Source organism: Oncorhynchus tshawytscha, linkage group LG03 (assembly GCF_018296145.1).
Source record: "Oncorhynchus tshawytscha isolate Ot180627B linkage group LG03, Otsh_v2.0, whole genome shotgun sequence".
Classification (NCBI taxonomy): Eukaryota; Metazoa; Chordata; class Actinopteri; order Salmoniformes; family Salmonidae; genus Oncorhynchus; species Oncorhynchus tshawytscha.
In genome coordinates, this window is record NC_056431.1 from 68,492,030 (window position 1) to 68,516,687 (window position 24,658).

General features: G+C 42.3%; 1 protein-coding gene across 2 annotated transcripts in view; it reads right to left on the reverse strand.

The window, feature by feature from the left end:
* Positions 1–24,658, reverse strand: part of uxs1 (UDP-glucuronate decarboxylase 1) — a 113,130-nt gene that overhangs the window by 26,311 nt on the left and 62,161 nt on the right. For both annotated transcript variants that reach the window (XR_006083133.1, XM_042319889.1), the window contains exon 10: positions 2,757–2,876. Coding sequence is in view for 1 of the 2 variants with exons in the window: in XM_042319889.1 (XP_042175823.1) it covers positions 2,757–2,876 (120 nt within the window). In the remaining variant the exon portion in view is untranslated. The remainder of the gene's footprint in view (positions 1–2,756; positions 2,877–24,658) is intronic.

Sequence of the window (24,658 nt, forward strand, 5' to 3'; positions counted from 1 at the left end):
GCGGCAGTAGTAACAATGGTTGTAGAACAGCGACAGTAGTAACAGTGGCTGTTGAAACAGTAGTAACAGTGGTTGTAGTAACAGTTGCAACAGTGGTATTAGAAACAGTAGTAAAAGTGTCAGCATTGGTAGCAGTAACAGGTGGCAACAGTGTAACAGTGGAAGTAGTAGTAGTAACGTAGTAACAGTTGTAGTAGCAAAAGTAGTAACATTGATAGTAGTAGTAGTAACAGTGCTAGCACTGTGGTAGCAGTAGTAACAGTAGTAGCAGTGGTAGTAGTAATAACAGTGGTAGTAGTAACAGTGGTAGTAGTAGTAGTAACAGTGGTAGTAGTAGTAGTAACAGTGGTATTAGTAGTAACAGTGGTAGTAGTAACAGTAGTAACAGTAGTAACAGTGGTAGTAGTAACAGTTGTAACAGTGGTAGTAGTAACAGTTGTAACAGTAGTAGTAGTAACAGTTGTAACAGTAGTAACAGTGGTAGTAGTAACAATAGTAAAAGTAGCAGTGGTAATAGAAACAGCGGTAGTAGTAACAGTAGTAACAGCGGCAGAAGTAACAGTGGTAAAATTAACAGTGGTAGTAATGACAGTAGTAACAGTGGTAGTAATGACAGTAGTAACAGTGGTATTAGAAAAAGTAGTAAAAGTGTCAGCATTAATAGTTGTAAGAGTGGTAGCAGTAACAGGTGGCAACAGTGTAACAGTGGAAGTAGTAGTAGTAACGTAGTAACAGTTGTAGTAGCAAAAGTAGTAACATTGATAGTAGTAGTAGTAACAGTGCTAGCAGTAACAGTAGTAACAGTGTCTACAGCAGTAACAGTGGAAGTAATAACGGTAGTACCAGTGGTAGTAGGAGCAGTAGTAACAGTGGTAGTAGTAATAACAGTGGTAGTAGTAGTAACAGTAGTAACAGTGGTAGTAGTAGTAACAGTGGTAGTAGTAGTAACAGTGGTAGTAGTAACAGTGGTAGTAGTAGTAACAGTAGTAACAGTGTAGTAGTAGTAGTAACAGTGTAGTCATAGTAACAGTGGCAGTAGTAACAGTGGTTGTAGAAAAAGTGGTAGTACTAACAGAAGTAACAGTGGTAGTAGTAACAGTAGCAACAGTGGTAGCAGTAACAGATGGCAGAAGTGTAACATTGGTAGTCATAGTAACAGTGGTAAGAGTGGAAGGAGCAGTAACAGTAGTAACGGTGGCAGTAGTAACAGTAACAGTAGTAACAGTGGTAATAGTAACAGTAGTAACAGTGGTAGTAGAAACAGCAGTAACAATAGTAACAGCGGCAGTAGTAACAATGGTTGTAGAACAGCGACAGTAGTAACAGTGGCTGTTGAAACAGTAGTAACAGTGGTTGTAGTAACAGTTGCAACAGTGGTATTAGAAACAGTAGTAAAAGTGTCAGCATTGGTAGCAGTAACAGGTGGCAACAGTGTAACAGTGGAAGTAGTAGTAGTAACGTAGTAACAGTTGTAGTAGCAAAAGTAGTAACATTGATAGTAGTAGTAGTAACAGTGCTAGCACTGTGGTAGCAGTAGTAACAGTAGTAGCAGTGGTAGTAGTAATAACAGTGGTAGTAGTAACAGTGGTAGTAGTAGTAGTAACAGTGGTAGTAGTAGTAGTAACAGTGGTATTAGTAGTAACAGTGGTAGTAGTAACAGTAGTAACAGTAGTAACAGTGGTAGTAGTAACAGTTGTAACAGTGGTAGTAGTAACAGTTGTAACAGTAGTAGTAGTAACAGTTGTAACAGTAGTAACAGTGGTAGTAGTAACAATAGTAAAAGTAGCAGTGGTAATAGAAACAGCGGTAGTAGTAACAGTAGTAACAGCGGCAGAAGTAACAGTGGTAAAATTAACAGTGGTAGTAATGACAGTAGTAACAGTGGTAGTAATGACAGTAGTAACAGTGGTATTAGAAAAAGTAGTAAAAGTGTCAGCATTAATAGTTGTAAGAGTGGTAGCAGTAACAGGTGGCAACAGTGTAACAGTGGAAGTAGTAGTAGTAACGTAGTAACAGTTGTAGTAGCAAAAGTAGTAACATTGATAGTAGTAGTAGTAACAGTGCTAGCAGTAACAGTAGTAACAGTGTCTACAGCAGTAACAGTGGAAGTAATAACGGTAGTACCAGTGGTAGTAGGAGCAGTAGTAACAGTGGTAGTAGTAATAACAGTGGTAGTAGTAGTAACAGTAGTAACAGTGGTAGTAGTAGTAACAGTGGTAGTAGTAGTAACAGTGGTAGTAGTAACAGTGGTAGTAGTAGTAACAGTAGTAGTAGTAATAACAGTGGTAGTAGTAGTAACAGTGGTAGTAGTAACAGTAATAACAGTGGTAGTAGTAATAACAGTGGTAGTAGTAGTAACAGTGGTAGTAGTAGTAACAGTGGTAGTAGTAGTAACAGTGGTAGTAGTAACAGTAATAACAGTGGTAGTAGTAACAGTAATAACAGTGGTAGTAGTAACAGTGGTAGTAGTAGTAGTAACAGTAGTAACAGTGGTTGTAGTAATAACAGTGGTAGTAGTAACAGTAATAACAGTAGTAGTAGTGGGTAACAGTGGTAATAGTAGTAACAGTAGTAACAGTGGTAGTAGTAATAACATTGGTAGTAGTAACAGTAATAACAGTAGTAGTAGTGGGTAACAGTGGTAATAGTAGTAACAGTAGTAACAGTGGTAGTAGTAATAACAGTGGTAGTAGTAGTAACAGTGGTAGCAGTGACAGTAGTAACCATAGTAAGAGTGGTAATTATAGTGGACGTACGGTGAGGGGCTCTCCCTGTAGAGCCTGCAGTATGAAGTTGCTGACCACACGGCCGTCGTTCATGTGCATCCGGGACCCAAAGGTGTTAAAGATGCGTGCCACCCTCACCTCCACTCCTTCCTGTGAGCACAGGAAGAGGAAATAGAGGGGTGAGTAGAAAAGTACGCGCAAAAAAAAGAAGGGGGTTATGGTTTGTGTCAACGACCTACCCTAACGCAATGATGAAACAACCTCATAGGTCGAGGACATTACGCAATTCATGAGTTATTAGCATGTAATTACCATTTGGTGTTTTCTAATACAAGATGAAGAGTTTGAGTTGCTCCTAAGCTCTATGATTTACAGGCTTCAGACTAGTTTCACGGACAAATACATCTTTGGGGGCTTAAAATCACCAGGCACAATATTGGTACCCTTTTGAAACCTGTACGCAGAACATCAAAGATGGATAAACACAATCTGATCATTATATTAAGAAAACAACAAGCCATCTGTTGCGCTAGTTTTGCTCAATTCTACTCGAAAAGCTGATTCTAACGCGTCATTTGGTAAAGTTTTTAAAGTCAATAGAAAAAATGTGTCTTTGCAGGATCTCTTCTTTTCTAGTATCGGTCTGTTTCTCCATCTAACGGAAAGTGTTTTGTTGTGATCTGTACACCAGATTAATGTATGTAAGCAGAAAACATTATATTCTGGGGAGGTGCTGTGTGTGGAGGGATTAGCAACATTTACACACAAAGCCCTATCGACTGGGCAAGCTTTATCGCTGGTACACATACACAGCTCCTTGGTCCACCAGCTGACAAACAAACAAAACGATTACAAAAATCTCACACAAACAAAAATACACACAAGAATTGTCAGTTGTGTGTGCTGGATGATTTCTCAGACAGGTTTGGAAATTTGGCCTCCTGGAAGTGCGTGCCTTTGCTCCAGCCTTTGCTCCAGCCTTTGCTCCAGCCTTTGCTCCAGCCTTTGCTCCAACACACTAGTGTTGGGGAGGAACATAACTCAGTAGCTCTTCAGGACTGACACATGACACCCGCCGGCCTACAATCTCATACTATCCCTGCATGTAAAATCCTGACCTAACCTGATGGATAGACTGAGTTGCACCTAAGTGATAACCAATCAATCACACAACCCAAGTCACACTCAGAGTGAGTACATATTGATCTGATCATTTAAAAAAACTCTGTTTGCCCCATCCTAAGCATGGTCTGGACCAACTAGGGCAGTGTATGAAATGGCACCCTATTCCTTATATAAGGCGCATTACTTTTGACCAGAGCCCTATGTGGGATGTCAACGGAGGTCCTCTGTTCTCATTAACCAGGTGTTTTTACTCCAGCGTATCCATGATATTTACCTTCTGTTTGAACTCCATGACATTAGCCAGGTGTTTGGCCTCCAGCAAATCCATGACATTAGCCAGGTGTTTGGCCTCTAGCTCATCCATGACATTAGCCAGGTGTTTGGCCTCCAGCAAATCCATGACATTAGCCAGGTGTTTGGCCTCTAGCGTATCCATGACAATAGCCAGGTGTTTGGCCTCTAGCGTATCCATGACAATAGCCAGGTGTTTGGCCTCTAGCGTATCCATGACAATAGCCAGGTGTTTGGCCTCTAGCGTATCCATGACATTAACCAGGGCAGGTTTCTCAAAAGCATTGTAAGTCTAAGTTCATCGCTAAACATAGAATGAAGATGTTTATCTGTCTCTGTGACTGACGAAAAAGTCAGTTGATTAAAAATAGTTTAATGTTCTAAACAAATAAAACAGAGGTAACCAAATTATATGATAGCCTGATTAGGCTACATATTGACATCACTTTCATGTATGTGCAATCGATAGACCTATCTAGTTTTAAGCTATTAGGTTACACTGGAGCCGCTTCAATATATCGCTTAGACCAGTAGGCTACTATTATCTAAAAGCTCACACATTTCACTGTGGCTCAACCAATAACCTAAAGGTCAACACATTAGGTCTATGGCAAAGTCAATTAACTTGTAGCCTAGGCCTAAACTAGGCTACTTCATGTTCAATTATTTCATTTTATAATATTTGTAGGTCTACTTGAAGCTTATTTCATAGCTGCCATTAGGCTACAATCAATATTTATTTTTTCAATTACGAAGGATTTTGGAATTTTATTTTTAGGTCAAATTCATATATCATAAATAGAGAAAAAGAGCGACTGACTTTGGCTTTATTATTTCTTCCTCACAGTTTACACAAACTGAAGACATTTACATAATTGACACAATCAAACATGGCATACAAAATAGCACGAAAAAACATAACACTATTGGAAAACAACCTCAGCAAAAAAAGAAATAGCCCCTTTTCAGGACCCTGTCTTTCAAAGATAATTCGAAAAAACCAAGTAACTTCACAGATCTTCATTGCAAAGGATTTAAACACCGTTTCCCATGCCTGTTCAATGTTAAGACACTAACAGCTTACAGACAGTAGGCAATTAAGGTCACAGTTATGAAAACTTAGGACACTAAAGAGGTCTTTCTACTGACTCTGAAACACACTAAAAGAAAGATGCCCATGGTCCCTGCTCATCTGCGTGAACATGCCTCAGGCATGCTGCAAGGAGGCATGAGGACTGCAGATGTGGCCAGGAGAATAAATTGAAATGTTCGTACTGTGAGATGCCTAATACAGCGCTACAGGGAGACAGGACGGACAGCTGATCGTCCTCGCAGTGGCAAACCACGTGTAACAACACCTGCACAGGATCGGTACATCTGAACATCACAAATGTGGGACAGGTACAGAATGGCAACAACAATTGCGCAAGTTACACCAGGAACGCACAATCCCTCCATCAGTGCTCAGACTGTCCGCAATAGGCTGAGAGAGGCTGGACTGAGGGCTTGAAGGCCTGTTGTAAGTAGAGGTCGGCCGATTAATTGGAATGGCCGATTAATTAGGGCCGATTTCAAGTTTTCATAACAATCGGAAATCTGTCATTTTGGACGCCGATTTTGCCGATTGTTCATCACCTTCTTATTTTCAATGAAGGCCTAGGAACGGTGGGTTAACTGCCTTGTTCAGGGGCAGAACGACAGATGTTGACCTTGTCAGCTCAGGGATTCAATCTTGCAACCTTACGGTTAACTAGTTAACACTCTAACCACCTGCCTCACGAGGAGCCCGCCTGTTAAGCGAAGGCAGTAAGAAGCCAAGGTAAGTTGCTAGCTAGTATTAAACTTAAATCAATCATAATCACTAGATATAACTACACATGGTTGATGATATTACTAGTTTATCTAGCGTGTCCTGCGTTGCATATAATCGATGCAGTGCGCATTCGCGAAAAAGGACTATCGTTGCTCCAAAGTGTACCTAACCATAACCATCAATGCCTTTCTTAATAAAATCAATACACAGTAGTATATATTTTTAAACCTGCATATTTAGCTAAAAGAAATCCAGGTTAGCAGGCAATATTAACCAGGTGAACTTGTGTCACTTCTCTTGCGTTCATTGCACGCAGAGTCAGGGTATATGCAACAGTTTGGGCCGCTTGGCTCATTGCGAACTAATTTGCCGGAATTTTACGCAATTATGACATAACATTGAAGGTTGTGCAATGTAACAGGAATATTTATTTTCCACCCGTTAGACCAAATACGGAACGGTTCCGTATTTCACTGAAAGAATAAACGTCTTGTTTTTGAGATGCTAGTTTCCGGATTCGACCATATTAATGACCTAAGGCTCATATTTCTGTGTGTTATCATGTTATAACTAAGTCTATGATTTGATAGAGCAGTCTGAGCGATGGTAGGCAGCAGCAGGCTCATAAGCATTAATTCAAACAACACTTTCGTGCGTTTTGCCAGCAGCTCTGCTGTTTTTGACTTCAAGACTATCAACTCCCGAGATTAGGCTAGTGTAACGATGAGATGTGAAATGGCTAGCTAGTTAGCGGGTGTGCGCTAATAGCGTTTCAAACATCACTCGCTCTGAGACTTGGAGTAGTTGTTCCCCTTGCTCTGCATGGGTAACGCTGCTTCGAGGGTGGCTGTTGTCGATGTGTTCCTGGTTCGAGCCCAGGTAGGAGTGAGGAGAGGGACGGAAGCTATACTGTTACACTGGCAATACTAAAGTGCCTATAAGAACATCCAATAGTCAAAGGTATATGTAATACAAATGGTAGAGAGAGAAATAGTCCTATAATTCCTATAATAACTACAACCTAAAACTTCTTACCTGGGAATATTGAAGACTCATGTTAAAAGGAACCACCAACTTTCATATGATCTTATGTTCTGAGCAAGGAACTTAAACGTTAGCTTTCTTACATGGCACATATTGCACTTTTACTTTCTTCTCCAACACTTTGTTTTTGCATTATTTAAACCAAATTGAACATATTTCATTATCTATGAGGCTAAATTGATTTTATTGATGTATTATATTAAGTTAAAATAAGTGTTCATTCAGTATTGTTGTAATTGTCATTATTACAAATACATGTTTATTTTTAATTTTTTTAGATAGGCCGATTAATTGGTTTCGGCTTTTTTTGGTCCTCCAATAAGCGGTACCGGTATCGGCGTTGAAAAATCATAAATCGGTCGACCTCTAGTTGTAAGGCAGGTCTTCACAAGACATCACCGGCAACAACGTCGCCTAAGGGCACAAACACACCGTCGCTGGACCAGACAGGACTGGCAAAAAGTGCTCTTCACTGATGAGTCACGGTTTCGCCTCACCAGGGGTGATGATCGGATTTGCGTTTATCATCAAAGGAATGAGCGTTACACCGAGGCCTGTACTCTGGAGCGGGATCAATTTGGAGGTGGAGGGTCCGTCATGGTCTGGGACGCTGTGTCACAGCATCATCGGACTGAGCTTGTCGTCATTGATGTCAATCTCAACGCTGTGCGTTACAGGGAAAACATCCTCCTCCCTCATGTGGTACCCTTCCTGCAGGCTCATCCTGACATGACCCTCCAGCATGACAATGCCACCATCCATACTGCTCGTTCTGTGCGTGATTTCATGCAAGACAGGAATGTCAGTGTTCTGCCATGGCCAGCGAAGAGCCCGGATCTCAATTCCATTGAGCACATCTGGGACCTGTTGGATTGGAGGGTGGGGGCTAGGGCAATCCCTCCCCCAAAAAAATGTCTGGGAACTTGCAGGTGCCTTGGTGCAAGAACTGGCAAATCTGGTGCAGTCCATGGGGAGGAGATGCACTGCAGTACTTAATGCAGCTGGTGGCCACAGCAGATACGGAATGTTACTTTTGATTTTGACCTCCCCTTTGTTCAGGAACACATTATTCCATTTCTGTTAGTCCCATGTCTGTGGAACTTGTTCAGTTTATGTCTCAAATGTTGAATCTTATGTTCATACAAATATTTACATGTTAAGTGTGCTGAAATAAACGCAGTTAACAGTGAGAGGAAGTTTCTTCTTTTGCTGAGTTTATAACACAAACACTTAAATACATAATTAGGCTACAGAACATTTCTCTTGATGGGAAAATTGTATTGTGTAAAAAAAAACATTTTAAAGATAAGATTTTTTAAAGATAACTGAATACATTGAACCTTTTACACTCGTGGGAATCGGCCTGTAGGGATAGGGCTATATTGAAATGTTTCTTACAGAAGAAATATGGAGGGCATATGCATAACCATGGTAGAAATGAAAAGGGAACAGTTTGGAGATTATGGGACATTTTCTAGACTAAAAAGGTGAGGACACAACAGTTCACCTGACAAGACTGAATCCAAACATTACATTTCTGTGCATTTTACATTTACTGCACTTTTCACTACACTTAAGATACGAACATGATACGAACATGATAAGAAAATCATTGGAAAATGTGGGTTAGGCGTAACATAAGACAGAAAAAAGAAAAACATTTTGTTGTCTTTTGTTGCACCTAACCCACATTTTCCAATGATTTTCTTATCATGTTCGGGGTATTTTCAGATTTAGTCATCATCAAGTGTAGTGAAAAGTACAGTAAATGATTCAGTCTCGTCAGAGAGGTCAAACTGGTTTCTCCAAGTGGCCACACCCATCTCCAAAGTGCACAGTTCCTAAGTAATCTGAATGCACTTTTATGATTCAAAGAGTCTTCAACTATAAGGTACTTTTTTTTTTGTCGTTGAGGAACTAGAACAAGCACACCTGTTGTCGTTTTGTTTGGAACACAGCCCTGTATTACCGTCATCACACAATTACTGATATTGTTTGCGCAAGCCACAAACGATGCATTATAAATCACAATCTGGGTCATAATTTGAAAGCTTGTTTTATTGCCAACATGACTAGTTAAATAATAAAATGAGGCCTCCCGAGTGGCACAGCGGTCTAAGGCACTGCAGTGTTGCGGCGTCACTACAGCACGGGGGTTCGATCCCAGGCGGTGTCACAACCGTCTGTGACCAGGAGTCCCATAGGGCGGTGCACAATTGGCCCATACATCAAGTCCTCTTAATTTACAAAAATTTCCCTCACTCGGGCAACAAAAAATGTGTAAAAGTTCAGAACAGCTGTCAGTCAAAACCAGGCTGTATCACATCCGGCCGTGATTAGGAGTCCCACAGGGCGGTACACAATCGGCCCAGTGTCGTCCGGGTTTGGCTGTCATTGTAAATAATAATTTGTTCTTAACTGACTTGCCTAGTTATATAAAAAAGGTGAAATAAAAAATACAATACGAAAACATACAGTACAGAGCTGTGAAGTGCAGAGCTTGATCTCTGACATCATGTACTGTACAGCATGTTACTGCACAGCCACTGTAATTAAGGCACTTATCAAAGACAAAATCTGCCATTTTCAACCCATATACGGGAAGACAGGGGCTGTGAGTGGAAAGGGCTACCCAGGTGTTTGGCCTCCAGCGAATTGATGACCTTAACCAGGTGTTTGGCCTCAAAAGCTTGTATGGAAATATCTTCTGGATAGTACAAACTAGATGGGAAGAATAGAAGGAAGGAACTAAAGCTGTGCACTTAACCTATTCTATATGGAAAGCAGATAACTCCTCATCCAAGAGGGGGATCTAGCTGTCCTATAGAGAAAACAAACCAGAGATCCACACACACTCATCACCACCACACATACACACACTTTATATAAACCATTCAAATAAAAGCAGACAACACACACAACCAAAAACCCACATATAATTGATTATCTGTAGCCTAGCTGGTTACATCACCATCACAACAAGGATAGTCACCCCTCTTCATCTCCAAAGTTACGACACCTACGAGTTCTATTTTTAGTGTCAAAACATGAATAAAAACATGAAGACCTTATATAACAGGCTACCTTGAAAATGTAGGGCATGCTAAAAGGCTGGTAATATACAGTGGGGCAAAAAAGTATTTAGTCAGCCACCAATTGTGCAAGTTCTCCCACTTAAAAAGATGAGGCCTGCAATTTTCATCTTAGGTACACTTCAACTATGACAGACAAAATGAAAAAAAAATCCAGAAAATCACATTGTAGGATTTTTAATGAATTTATTTGAAAATTATGGTGGAAAATAAGTATTTGGTCACCTACAAACAAGCAAGATTTCTGCCTCTCACAGACCTGTAACTTCTTCTTCAAGAGGCTCCTCTGTCCTCCACTCGTTACCTGTATTAATGCACCTGTTTGAACTTTTTATCAGTATAAAAGACACCTGTCCACAACATGATTGAGTAGACTTCCTGGAGAGGAAAACAATACAATAAGTTGGGTAAAAAAAAAATGAGGCCTTGAAATACGAGCTACCGTTTAACATTATACATCAGTTACAAACTACACCTGTTGTAGGAAGTAATTTTGACCCCGCCTGTTCGGGGGAATGTCCAAAATGTAAGCAGCAAAAGGTATTTCTGCACATCTTATCTGGTACTGTCCAATTGATAAAGATTTCTGGAAAGAGATGGAAACGGACCTTTCAAATAGTTTGGGCTCTACAGTTGCTTTACAGCCTCTCCATTGTGTTCTAGGTCTACTCTCAGCTAGCTCTGCACTGAAATGTCATTAAAAAAAATGGTAGCTCTAATGTGATATGCTGGTAGATAAATTATTCAAATCATGAATAGATGACACAAAACCAAAACATTCCTAGTGGCTCAGAAACCTGTTGTGGTTCTTTCCTCTGGAAACACTGACTTATGTCCTTCAGGGGAAACTTGACAAGCTTTTGTATATCTGGAGCCCTGTAGTGAGCTTATAGGAGAACAGTGTGTGAATATACTATTGAAGGGGATTGCCAACCCATAACCCACCAAGAATCTGGGTGTTGCGGTTTGCACCATTGGAATTCAATACTTGTAAACATTTGTTTGGGAGGGAATAGGGAGAGAGGTGGGAATAGGGAGAGGGGTGGGAGAGGGTTGGGAATAGGGAGAGGGGTGGGAATAGGGAGAGGGGTGGGAATAGGGAGAGGGGTGGGAATAGGGAGAGAGGTGGGAAAAGGGAGAGGGGTGGGAATAGGGAGAGGGGTGGGAATAGGGAGAGAGGTGGGAAAAGGGAGAGGGGTGGGAAAAGGGAGAGGGGTGGGAATAGGGAGAGGGTGGGAATAGGGAGAGGGTTGGGAATAGGGAGAGGGGTGGGAAAAGGGAGAGAGGTGGGAAAAGGGAGAGGGTTGGGAATAGGGAGAGAGGTGGGAATAGGGAGAGAGGTGGGAATAGGGAGAGAGGTGGGAATAGGGAGAGAGGTGGGAATAGGGAGAGAGGTGGGAATAGGGAGAGGGTGGGAATAGGGAGAGGGTTGGGAATAGGGAGAGGGTTGGGAATAGGGAGAGGGGTGGGAATAGGGAGAGGGTGGGAATAGGGAGAGAGGGTGGGAATAGGGAGAGGGTGGGTATAGGGAGAGGGGTGGGAATAGGGAGAGGGGTGGGAATAGGGAGAGGGGTGGGAATAGGGAGAGGGGTGGGAATAGGGAGAGGGGTGGGTATAGGGAGAGGGGTGGGTATAGGGAGAGGGGTGGGTATAGGGAGAGGGGTGGGTATAGGGAGAGGGGTGGGTATAGGGAGAGGGGTGGGTATAGGGAGAGGGGTGGGTATAGGGAGAGGGGTGGGTATAGGGAGAGGGGTGGGAATAGGGAGAGGGGTGGGAATAGGGAGAGGGGTGGGAATAACGATATACATCAAGTTATTGCATGACATTGAAGTGCCTTCAGAAAGTAGTCATTCCGTTGACTTATTCCACATTTCGTTGTGTTACAGCCTGTATTCAAAATGGATTCAGTACAAGATTGTTTCACCCATCTATACACAATGCCCCATAATGACAAAGTGAAAACATGAGTCAATACATGTTAGAATCACCTTTGGCAGAGATTACGGATTTGTGAGTCTTTCTGGGTAAATCTCTTAACAGCTTTACACACATTCCTTTTGGGGAGAATTCTTCAAGCTCTGTCAAATTGGCAGCTGATCACTGCTACACAGTCATTCTACAAGCTCTGTCAAATTGGCAGCTGATCACTGCTACACAGCCATTCTTCAAGCTCTGTCAAATTGGCAGCTGATCACTGCTACACAGCCATTCTACAAGCTGGATACAAAGAAAAAGTGCTCAGGCAGTCGGAGATGGTCAAGACACCATGGTGGAAGGAAAAAAAGTATCCCTCTCACATGAGCTAACTGCTGAGAATCTACAAACAGCTGGGCATTTGGCAGTTGCTACAGGAACTTTTGGACTTCTATATTAATGATATCTACTGTATGCAGTGATTCTTGAAGAAAATAACTTAGAAATGCCTCATGAACTTAGTTCAACTGTCACACGCCACCAGAACCCAAAATATAAGCTTGTTTTACTCTAATGTCTGTAAACAAAGAACATTTTAATAAAACACAGTATAGCGTCAAAACATGGTTAAAACTATCATTTTGATATCATGGACAGTCGGCGCTGGCTTCAATAGCGCGGCCTACTAATTTTTAGAGTGGTTACATTTCTACATCTCCATCCCTCAGCCATTTAGCACAACAGTGGTGGGGAGAATGCTTTGCTGTACGTTCCACTTTATGTGGAGTGTTACCCCTCCTGCATTTGTAAAATGGTTGGGTAGAGTTGGGCTTCACGTGCTAATAAAATCAACACTATTCACTTTCAATTGTAGATGCTCCTGCTGTCTCTTTGTTGTATTGCTCCTGTATTGGATTTTTAGACACTCTTTCTACTTCTACTCTTCTGTACCCCTCTCTACCCATGTGTACCCCTCTCTACCCCTGTGTACCCATCTCTACCCCTCTCTACCCATGTATACCCCTCTCTACCCATGTGTACCCATCTCTACCCATGTGTACCCCTCTCTACCCATGTGTACCCATCTGTACCCCTCTCTACCCATGTGTACCCATCTCTACCCATGTGTACCCCTCTCTACCCCTCTGTACCCCTCTCTACCCATGTGTACCCATCTGTACCCCTCTCTACCCATGTGTACCCCTCTCTACCCATGTGTACCCCTCTCTACCCATGTGTACCCCTCACTACCCATGTGTACCCCTCTGTACCATTGTGATGTGTGATTGCTAGCTGCTCTCTCTACTCTGGGTAATTATAGTGTACAAAGCCAGCTAAAAGGTGCCGCACAATCCCCTTTGACTCATCTAGAGAGGAAAAAGGTTAGGAACAGATCATTTAAAGGCAAGAAAGAAAACAGTACCCAAAGAAATGGAAATATTGTCTTGTAGAACCAAACTGATAATGAGGTGCCTGTCATGCTGTGGCCTAAGAGCTAAAAGCCTGCCTTCCCCAGTATCTCTGAATATCATACCCGTCTGGCATGGCAACTCTGCACTGGGTTTCCTATCACAACGCAGGGAGATGTAACCTGTTTCTCTGCGGGGAGGAGAGAAAATCTCATTCTCCCAGAGAGAATGGATCCAGGACATTTCTAAACATACTTTCTTGTCACTTCTGCTCAAGTTTCGTTCCGCCCAGCTTTTAGAACCTGCACTCTGATGTGGTGCCGTGTACACACACACAAACACGCACTGGCAAAACTCTGTCAGCGTAATAACAGCAATAAGGTCTGAAGTAACTGCAGCGTTTTAATACCATCCTCCAAAACACACACCAATCCTAAAGTACCGGCACTTACACCTGAGGAATGGAAATGAAGGGGACGACACTGAGGGAACATTAATAGAACAACAAGAGAACAATAAGAGTACAATCTGTCATTAACCACCACGCAAAAGCTAAGTCGCCCGCTTTGAGGAAAACATTGAGCCGCCGACCAAGGCCCCCTCTGCTCACAAGGATTATGCACTCTCATTCTCCATGGCCGACATGAGTAAGTCATTTAAGTGTGTTAACCCTCACAAGGCTGCCAGCCAGAAGGCATCCCAAGCAACGTCTTCAGAGCATGTGCAGACCAGCTGGACATATTAAATCTCTCCATATCCCAGTCTGTTGTCCCCACTTGCTTCAAGATGTTCACCATTGTTCCTATACGCAAGAAAGCGTAACTGTACTAAATGACTATCGCCCCGTAGAACTCACTTCATCATGAAGTGCTTTGAGAGGCTAGTTAAGGATTATATCAACTCTAACTTACCTGACAACCTAGATCCAGTGTGCAGTGCAATAGCCATTGAACTGAACACTGCTCTATCCCACCTGGACAAGAGAAATGCCTATGTAAGAATGCTGTTCATTGACTTCAGCTCAGCCTTCAACACCATAGTACCCCATAGCTCATCATTAAGCTCAGGGCCCTGGGTCTGAACCCCTCACTGTGCAACTAATCAAATCAAATCAAATTTTATTTGTCACATACACATGGTTAGCAGATGTTAATGCGAGTGTAGAACGAAATGCTTGTGCTTCTAGTTCCGACAATGCAGTAATAACTCTGCAAGTAATCTAACTAACAATTCCAAAAAAAAAAAACTACTGTCTTATACACAGTGTAAGGGGATAAAGAATATGTACATAAGGATATATGAATGAGTGATGGTACAGAGCAGCATAGGCAAGATACAGTAGATGATATCGAGTACAGTATATACATATGAGATAAGTATGTAAACCAAGTGGCATAGTTAAAGTGGCTAGTGATACATGTATTACATAAGGATGCAGTCGATGATATAGAGTACAGTATCAACGTATGCATATGAGATGAACAATGTAGGGTAAGTAACATTATATAAGGTAGCATTGTTTAAAGTGGCTAGTGATATATTTACATAATTTCCCATCAATTCCCATGATTAAAGTGGCTGGAGTAGAGTCAGTGTCATTGACAGTGTGTTGGCAGTAGCCACTCAATGTTAGTGGTGGCTGTTTAACAGTCTGATGGCCTTGAGATAGAAGCTGTTTTTCAGTCTCTGGTCCCAGCTTTGATGCACCTGTACTGACCTCGCCTTCTGGATGACAGCGGGGTGAACAGGCAGTGGCTCGGGTGGTTGATGTCCTTGATGATCTTTATGGCCTTCCTGTAGCATCGGGTGGTGTAGGTGTCCTGGAGGGCAGGTAGTTTGCCCCCGGTGATGCGTTGCTGCAGACCTCACTACCATCTGGAGAGCCTTTACGGTTGAGGGCGGTGCAGTTGCCATACCAGGCGGTGATACAGGTCCTGGACTTCCTGACTAGCAGACCCTAAGTTGTGTGGGTAGGCAACAACATCCCCACCACGCTGATCCTCAACACTGGGGCTCCGCGGGAGTGCTCCGCGGGAGTGCGTGCCCAGCCAACTCCTATACTCCCTGTTCACCTATGACTGCGTGGCACCCGCACATCTCCAAATCAATCATCAAGTTTGTTGACGACATAGCAGTGGTAGACCTGATAGACCTGATGAGACAGCCTACCGGGAGGAGGTGCCAGGTAAATAAATAACCTGTCTGTCCTCACATTCCTGTTGTCCAGGAGGGTGAGGGCAGTGAGCAGCGCAATGGTGATTACGTCGTCCATGGATCTGTTGGGGCAGTAGGCAAATTGGAAGGTGGAGTGTGTTGGGGAGGGAGGTGGTGTTGTGGTCTTTGACTAGTCTCTCAAAGCATTTCATGATGACAGAAGTGAGTGCTACAGATTGATTCAGTTCAGTTCCTTTCCCTTTCTTGGGTACGGGGATGATAGTGAATATCTTGATAACGGCCTGAGCTAGAGAGAGATGGAAAGTGTCAGAAAACACAACAGCTAGGTGGTCTGCACATGCTCTGAGGGTGCGGCTAAGGATACCGTCTTGGCTGGCAGCATTGCGAGGGTTGGCACGTTTGAATGACTTACATAGGTATCCCCATTACCTTTCCTTACTTACGTCCTCTGTGGAGCCGGTAAGCACATAGCTCACGTGGTCCTCAAAGTCTCTCTTCGGCAGCTCAGAGTCGTTATGTTTGAAGCGTGAGAAAAAAGGTGTTTAGCTCGTCCGGTAGGTCGGCAGTGGTGTCCGCGACGTGACTGGCTTTCTTTTTGTAATCCGTGATCGTTGGAAGTCCCTACCACATACGCCTTGTGTCTGACCTGCTGAATTGAACTGTTCTAACTATACTGGTGTCTCGCCACCCTTGATCGATATGCGTAGGTCGTATTTGTGCTGTTTAAACATACGGCAAAGTGACCGGTGACACATTGTGTTTATAAGCAGCATCTCTCTCCTTCAGCTTCCCGACAAGGCTGCCATCAATCCATGTTTTTTGATTTGGGTAAGTTTTGAAAGAAACCATTGGTATCATAACAAAGCTTTTTTTGAATGAATCCGATGACTGAGTCGGCGTATTCATTGATGTTATCCCCAGGAGCGACCCGGAACACGGTCCAGTCCATATGATGACAACAGTCTTGGAGCATGGATTCTGATTGGTCAGACCAGCGGTGTACAGACGTCAGAACATCCCTCGAGTATTTGTTTGTAGCCAGGAAGGAGCAAAATGGAGTTGTGGTCTGATTTGCCAAAAGGAGGACGGAAGAGGGCCTTCTACCTGTGTAGAAAAGACGTGTAGCAGTGGTCAAGCGTGGAGTTTCCGCAAGTTGGATTGTCAATACATTGATAGTAAATCAGGAGCACAGTCCTCAAATTACTTTTGTTAAAGTCCCCAGAGACAATTAACGCTGCCTCCGGGTACGTTGTCTCTAGTTTGTTCAGGGTCCAATGAAGATGTTTGAGAGCATTTTTGGTTTCAGCTTGGGGGGGTGATGTACACAGCCGTGGCGATAATAATCCCTGAGAAATCTTGTAAGGTAAACTCTCCGGTAGGACTCCCAGGCATCTCACCGAAGAGGCTAGACCATCAAGGAATTCTGGAAGGTGTGATGGACAGTGGAGACAGGAGGAGAAGACAAGTAGGAGGAGGTGACAGTACAGGTGCATCAAAGCTGTGACCGAGAGACTAATAAACAGCTTCTACCTCCAGAGCATTAGACTGTGAAACAGTCACCGCTAACCAGCCTCCACACAGATCCCTGACCTGAACCTTAATCACTGTTACTAGCCGGCTACCACTGTGTACTCTACCATGCACTATAGCGATTGCTTTGCCCTATGTACATAGAGTCATTCAACACTGGTCACTTTAATAACGCTTAACTTCTTGGATATAGGGGGCGCTCTTTTAATTTATGGATTAAAAAACGTGCCCGTTTTAAGCGCAATATTTTGTCACGAAAAGATGCTCGACTATGCATATAATTGGCAGCTTTGGAAAGAAAACACTAAGGTTTCCAAAACTGCAAAGATATTATCTGTGAGTGCCACAGAACTCATGCTACAGGCGAAACCAAGATGAAACTTCAACCAGGAAATGGGCAGAATTTTTGAAGCTCTGTTTTCCATTGTCTCCTTATATGGCTGTGAATGCGCCGGGAATGAGCCTGTCCTTTCTATCGTTTCTCCAAGGTGTCTGCAGCATTGTGATGTATTTGTAGGCATATCATTGGAAGATTGGCCATAAGAGACCAGGGGTCCGCCCGGTGTCCTTTGTCTAAAATGGTGCGTAATCTACAAGCTGCACGCAGTCATCCAGCGATTGAGAGGAGAGAGGAGGCTTTCAACGAACGATATATCATGAAGAGATATGTGACAAACACCTTGAGGATTGATTCTAAACAACGTTTACCATGTTTCAGTCGATATTATGGAGTTAATTTGGAAAAAAGTTTGGCGTTTTGAAGACTGAATTTTCGTTTTTTTTTTGGTAGCCAAACGTCACGTCACGCATCACGCACCAAACGGAGCAATTTCTCCTAAACAAATAATCTTTCAGGAAAAACTGAGCATTTGCTATCTGACTGAGAGTCTCCTCATTGAAAACATCTGAAGTTCTTCAAAGGTAATGATTTTATTTGAATGATTTTCTGGTTTTTGTGAAAATGTTGCCTGCTGATGCTAACGCAAAATGCTACGCTAGCTGCGCTAGCTGTTACACAAATGCTTGTTTTGCTATGGTTGAGAAGCATATTTTGAAAATCTAAGATGACAGTGTTGTTAACAAAAGGCTAAGCTTGAGAGCTAGCATACTAATTTCATTTCATTTGCGATTTTCATGAATAGTTAACGTTGTGTTATGCTAATGAGCTGCGGGGATAATTACACTCCTGGATACAGGTTTTTTTCGTAGCCAAACATGACGCAACAAACGGAGCGATTTCTCCTAAACAAATAATCTTTCAGGAAAAACTGAGCATTTGCTATCTAACTGAGAGTCTCCTCATTGAAAACATCTGAAGTTCTTCAAAGGTAAATGATTTTATTTGAATGATTTTCTGGTTTTTGTGAAAATGTTGCCTGCTGATGCTAACGCTAAATGCTACGCTAGCTACGCTAGCTGTTACACAAATGCTTGTTTTGCTATGGTTGAGAAGCATATTTTGAAAATCTGAGATGACAGTGTTGTTAACAAAAGGCTAAGCTTGAGAGCTAGCATATTAATTTCATTTCATTTGCGATTTTCATGAATAGTTAATGTTGCGTTATGGTAATGAGCTTGAGGCTGTATTCACGATCCCGGATCCGGGATGGCTCGACGCAAGAAGTTAAATACTGTTTACACATTTTATATGTACAGTCCATTCGGAAAGTATTCAGACACCATGACTTTTTCCAAATTTTGTTACGTCACAGCCTTATTCTTAAAATTGATTAAATCGTTTTCCCCCCTCATCAATCTACACACAATACCCCATAAGGACAAAACAGCATTTTTGAAATTGTATCAAAAAAAATAAAAAATAACGGAAATATCACATTTGCCTAAGTATTCAGACCCTTTATCAGCCCTTTGTTGAAGAATCTGTGACAGCAATTACAGCGTCGAGTCTTCTGTATTTAGTGAGTTTCTCCCACTCTTCTCTGCAGATCCTCTCAAGCTCTGTCAGGATGGATGGGAAGCGTTGCTGCACAGCTATTTTCAGGTCTCTACAGAGATGTTCGATTGGCTTCAAGTAACGGGATCTGGCTAGGCCACTCAAGAACATTCAGACAAGTCCCGAAGTCATTCCTACGTTGTCTTGGCTGTGCTTAGGGTTGTTGTCCTGTTGGAAGGTGAACCTTTGCCCCAGTCTGAGGTCCTGAGCGCTCTGGATCAGGTTTTCATCAAGGATCTCTCTGTCCTTGGCTCATCTTTCCCTCAATCCTGACTAGTCTTCCAGTCCCTGCCTCTGAAAAACATTCCCACAGCATGATGCTGCCACCACCATGCTTCACTGTAGGGATGGTGCCAGGTTTCCTCCAGACATGCCGCTTGGCATTCAGACCAAATAGTTCAATCTTGGTTTCCTCAAAGAATCTTGTTTCTCATGGTCAGAGTCCTTTAGGTGCCTTTTGGCAAACTGAGGTGCTTTTTACTGAAGAGGGTCTTCCGTCTGGCCAATCTACCATAAAGGCCTGATTGGTGGAGTGCTGCAGAGATGGTTGTCCTTCTGGAAGGTTCTCCCATCTCCACAGAGGAACTCTGAAGCTCTGTCAGAGTAACCATTGAGTTGCTCAGCTTGGCCGGGCGGCCAGATCTACTAAGAGTCTGGCAGCCCGGCATTAAAGGTCACTGTGTTCTTGGGGACATTTAATGCTGCAGAAATGTTTTGGTACCCTTCCCCAGATCTATGCCTTGACACAATCCTGTCTCTGAGCTCTACGGACAATTCCTTCAAACTCATGGCTTGGTTTTTGCTCTGACATACACTTTCAACTGTGGGACCTTATATAGACAGGTTTGTGCCTTTCCAAATCATATCCAATCAATTGACTCCAATCAAGTAGAAACATCTCAAGGATGATCAATGCAAACAGGATGCACTGAGCTCAATTTCGAGTCTCATAGCAAAGGGTCTGAATACTTATATAAATATGGTATTTCAGTTTTTTATTTTTAACACATTTGCAAAAAATTATATAAAAGCTGTTTTCACTTTGTGATTATGGTGTTGTGTATAGATGGATGACTTTTTTTTTTTTTATCGTCATGAATCTATATATTTGGAATAAGGCTGTTACATAACAAAATGTGGAAAAAGTTAAGGTTCTGAATACTTTCCGAAGGCATTATATAAGCAGTGGCGGAACACGCAGCTACAACATTGTATTTTTTTTTCCGGTATTGAAAAATCATACCGACCCCATTTCAAAATACATCAGTATACAGTATATCACCAAGCCTAACGCATACTCTCCTGTAATATCACACATTACATAATATTTACAGTACACCAACCTGACACTAATGCTTTCATCTCATGCTATCTATTAGTGCCAATTACAGAGGTGACTGAGAAGTGAGGTTTCGAAACCCTGGGGGTCCAACCAATAAAAGTCCACACCCCTGGTGAATGTCTGGTCTGGTCAGAGTCGAACTAACCACCATCTACCATATAACCAAAAAGAGACCACTCGGCGACACTTCTGTCCAATCATCATCTACCACTGGCTCAGTTGGTAGAACATGGCGCTTGCAACGCCAAGGATCCTGGGTAAGCACGCGGTAAGTCGCTTTGGATAAAACCATCTGCTAAACGGCATATATTATCACTGATAACCTTCTGTCCACAGAGGTAGAGAAACATGCCCCCCCCCCTCTTCCCAACCTATACTCATCTCGTCTAAAATGTCAACGCATTTAAATTAAAAGGGGGCCGGCTGACAGATGTAATTTGCCATATTCAAATTCCACCTGCCTCCGAGAAGGAAGACAACATAATGGGAGGCAGGCTTTTTCTTGGAATCCTCCCATGCCAGGGATGAGGAGAGGGATGGAGGGAAGAGATAAATAAATATCACCTGGCCCACATGAAAGGACAGCAGCATCAATGGAATGAGATAGTCAAAGGCTGGGTGTCAATCAGGAGGGAGAGAGAAAGGGGAATATTCATAAATCTGTCCAAAAGATGGTGTGCTAATATAGCAGAGGAAAAGTGAGGGTCTAATTATCCATCTGTCCATCTATCAAAAACAAAAAACTTTAAGTGAGAAGTAATCATTGGTCTGAAGCCAAAAAAGAAAGGAAATTCACTAGCTCCACAATGCCTACTCCATCCATGCTCTTTCAAGGTTTGTTTTTAGCACATTGCTTTGACTTACTACAGTAGCTATGTTGGTCTATGTCAGGCTTTCCCAAACTCGGTCCTCGGGTCCCAAAGGGGTGAACGTTTTGTTTTTGCCCTTTGCACTGCAAAAATGATTCAGATAATCAACTAATCATCAAGCTTTGGTAATTTGAATCAGCTGGGTAGTGCTAGGGCAAAAAATAATAATAGGTGCACCCCTTGGTGTCCTGAGGACTGAGTTTGGGAAACGCTGGTCTATACTATGGTTAAGAAAGTTTGAGTCCTAAGCAACCTGCATACACATTGTTTTTTGGCTTCAGACCAATGCCTTCTTCTCACTTGTTTTTATTTTATTTTAAATGTCCACGGTTTTTACCCCGGACTGTGATTTTCTGTTGAAAGGTGCATTATACAACATTTCCACATGCGTAGGCTGACTTTGTTTTAGCATCCAAAAGTCTGTCCTTGGCAGTGCTGTTGTAACCTTTACTTCAGCCTCTGTCAAAAGGTCTGTGTTGTAACCTTTACATCAGCCTCTGTCCAAAGGTCTGTGTTGTAACATTTACATCAGCCTCTGTCCAAAGGTCTGTGTTGTAACCTTTACTTCAGCCTCTGTCCAAAGGTCTGTGTTGTAACCTTTACTTCAGCCTCTGTCAAAAGGTCTGTGTTGTAACCTTTACTTCAGCCTCTGTCAAAAGGTCTGTGTTGTAACCTTTACTTCAGCCTCTGTCAAAAGGTCTGTGTTGTAATCTTTACATCAGCCTCTGTCCAAAGGTCTGTGTTGTAAGCTTTACATCAGCCTCTGTCCAAAGGTCTGTGTTGTAACCTTTACTTCAGCCTCTGTCAAAAGGTCTGTGTTGTAACCTTTACTTCAGCCTCTGTCAAAAGGTCTGTGTTGTAACCTTTACTTCAGCCTCTGTCAAAAGGTCTGTGTTGTAACCTTTACTTCAGCCTCTGTCAAAAGGTCTGTGTTGTAACCTTTACTTCAGCCTCTGTCAAAAGGGCTGTGTTGTAACCTTTACTTCAGCCTCTGTCAAAAGGGCTGTGTTGTAACCTTTACTTCAGCCTCTGTCAAAAGGTCTGTGTTGTAATCTTTACATCAGCCTCTGTCAAAAGGTCTGTGTTGTAAGCTTTACATCAGCCTCTGTCCAAAGGTCTGTGTTGTAATACCGTCTTGGCAGATCGGATGGCCTAGAGCAAAATGCTTGAAAAACTTAACTATTTACTACTGTGAAGTGGGTACAATGAATGGTATCTGAACTTGAAGGCCTATAGGCTACCTCATGTGAAAGATTATTCTGCAATGATGGAATAACATAGCCTAGGAAATAGATGCCTATTTCTAATTATTTTAGAATACAAAAGAAAATAAAGTGATGTTCTCTCTTCTCACTATGGCAAACGATTGCATTTTGTTATTAACCTGTTATTTGATATGAACAAACGTGTCCATCTTAACCCCCATCTGCACAAAATACTAGACTACTTGCAATGCAATACTTAAACCACTAGAAACTGTGTGTGCGCATAGAGTTTGAAATTCCCATTGAACGCAAAGTAAAAGAACATTGTTTTAAGTAATTTACTTTTAAAGGCCATATGACTCACCCATCAAATACAATTGTATTCGTCACATTATTCGTAAACAGGCCTAGAAAACACTTGCCAGCTGGTTAGAGCAATGCTCTGAGTACACGTCCTGGTAATCTGTCTGGTTTTGTGGCCTTGTGAATGTTAAACTATTTAGCGGTCTAACTCACATGAGCTACAGAGTGCATGGTCAGACAGTCATCCTGAAACAGATATCTGCATACGGTTAACAGTGGGGAAGACGACATTGATGCACTTACAGTGCCACATTTTGTTGTGTTACAGCCCAAGATTTTGGGGTCAATGGACTCCACACAATATCCCATAATGTCAAAGTGGAATTATATGTTTTAGAAATGTTTAAAAAATGTATGTTTTGGGATTATATTAACAAGTCCCTCTCCTTTATCTAGGCTACAGCATGTTATTGGTTTTAGTCCCAAGCATCAACATCATTGTCTGTTCACAGGTCAACCATTCAACCATGTCGCTAGGGGTTCAGTTATCAAGTCCCTCACAGGCAGGTGAAAGCAGTAAGTAGCCTTGGCTTGTGTGATTCTGAACGGCTCGTAGAGGAAAGAGGTGTTGGGCTGTTGTCATAACGACAAGTCCATGTAGACCAATCAAACAGCAGTGTCAATACACCACAACAATGTGTACACAGGTTCAATACAAAAGTTGGAGAGCGTGTAAGCAGAATAACATGATTTTTGAATGACTACCTCATCTCTGTACCCCACACATACAGATAACTGTAAGGTACCTTCGTCGAGCAGTGAATTTCAAACAAGGATTAAACCACAAAGGCCTGCGTGCCCAAAGAAAGGCACCTATTGGTACATTTTTTAATAAAAGCAGGCATTGAAAATCTCTTTGAACATGAAGTTATTAATTACACTTTGGATGGTGTATCAATACACCCAGTCACTCCAACGATACAGGCGTCCTCCTTCCTAACTTCCTCCTTCCTTCCTAATGAGGACAATAGTGACTTTAAAAAAAAGTTACATAGTTTAATTAATGGCTGGGATAGGAAAAACTGAGGTGCAGATTCCCTGCATTAAAATCACCTGCCACTAGGATTACAGCATCTGGATGACCATTTTCTTGTTTGCTTATGGCCTTATACAGCTTGTTGAGTGTGGTCTTAGTGCATCAGTTTGTGGTGGTAAATAGACAGCTATGAAAAATATAGATGAAAGCTCTTTGGAATTAGTATGAACTACAGCGTATGATGAGGTATTCTAACTCAGGCGAGCAGAACCTCATTACTTCTTTAATATAAGAGATCGAGCACCAGCTGTTAACAAAGAGACACACACCTCACCCCTTGAGCTTTACCCGACGCTGGTGCTCTGTCCTGACGATCCATAGAAAAAACAGCTACACTACATGACCAAAAGTATAAGGACAACTGCTCGTCGAACATCTCATTCCAAAATCACGGGCATTAATATGGAGTTGATTCCCCCTTTGCTGCTATAATAGCCTCCACTCTTCTGGGAAGGCTTTTCACTTGATGTTGAAATATTGCTGCCGATCCCAACAAACCATTTCTGTATGGATCTTGCTTTGTGCATGAGGGAATTGTCATGCTGAAACACAAACATTTGTATATATAGTGTACATGAATACTATGTAGAGGTCGACCGATTAATCAGAATGGCCGATTAATTAGGGCCGATTTCAAGTTTTCGTAGCGATCGGTAATTGGCATTTTTGGACACCGATCATGGCCATTGCACTCCACGGGGAGACTGCGTGGCAGACTGACTACCTGTTATGTGAGTGCAGCAAGGACCCAAGGCAAGGTGCTAGCTAGT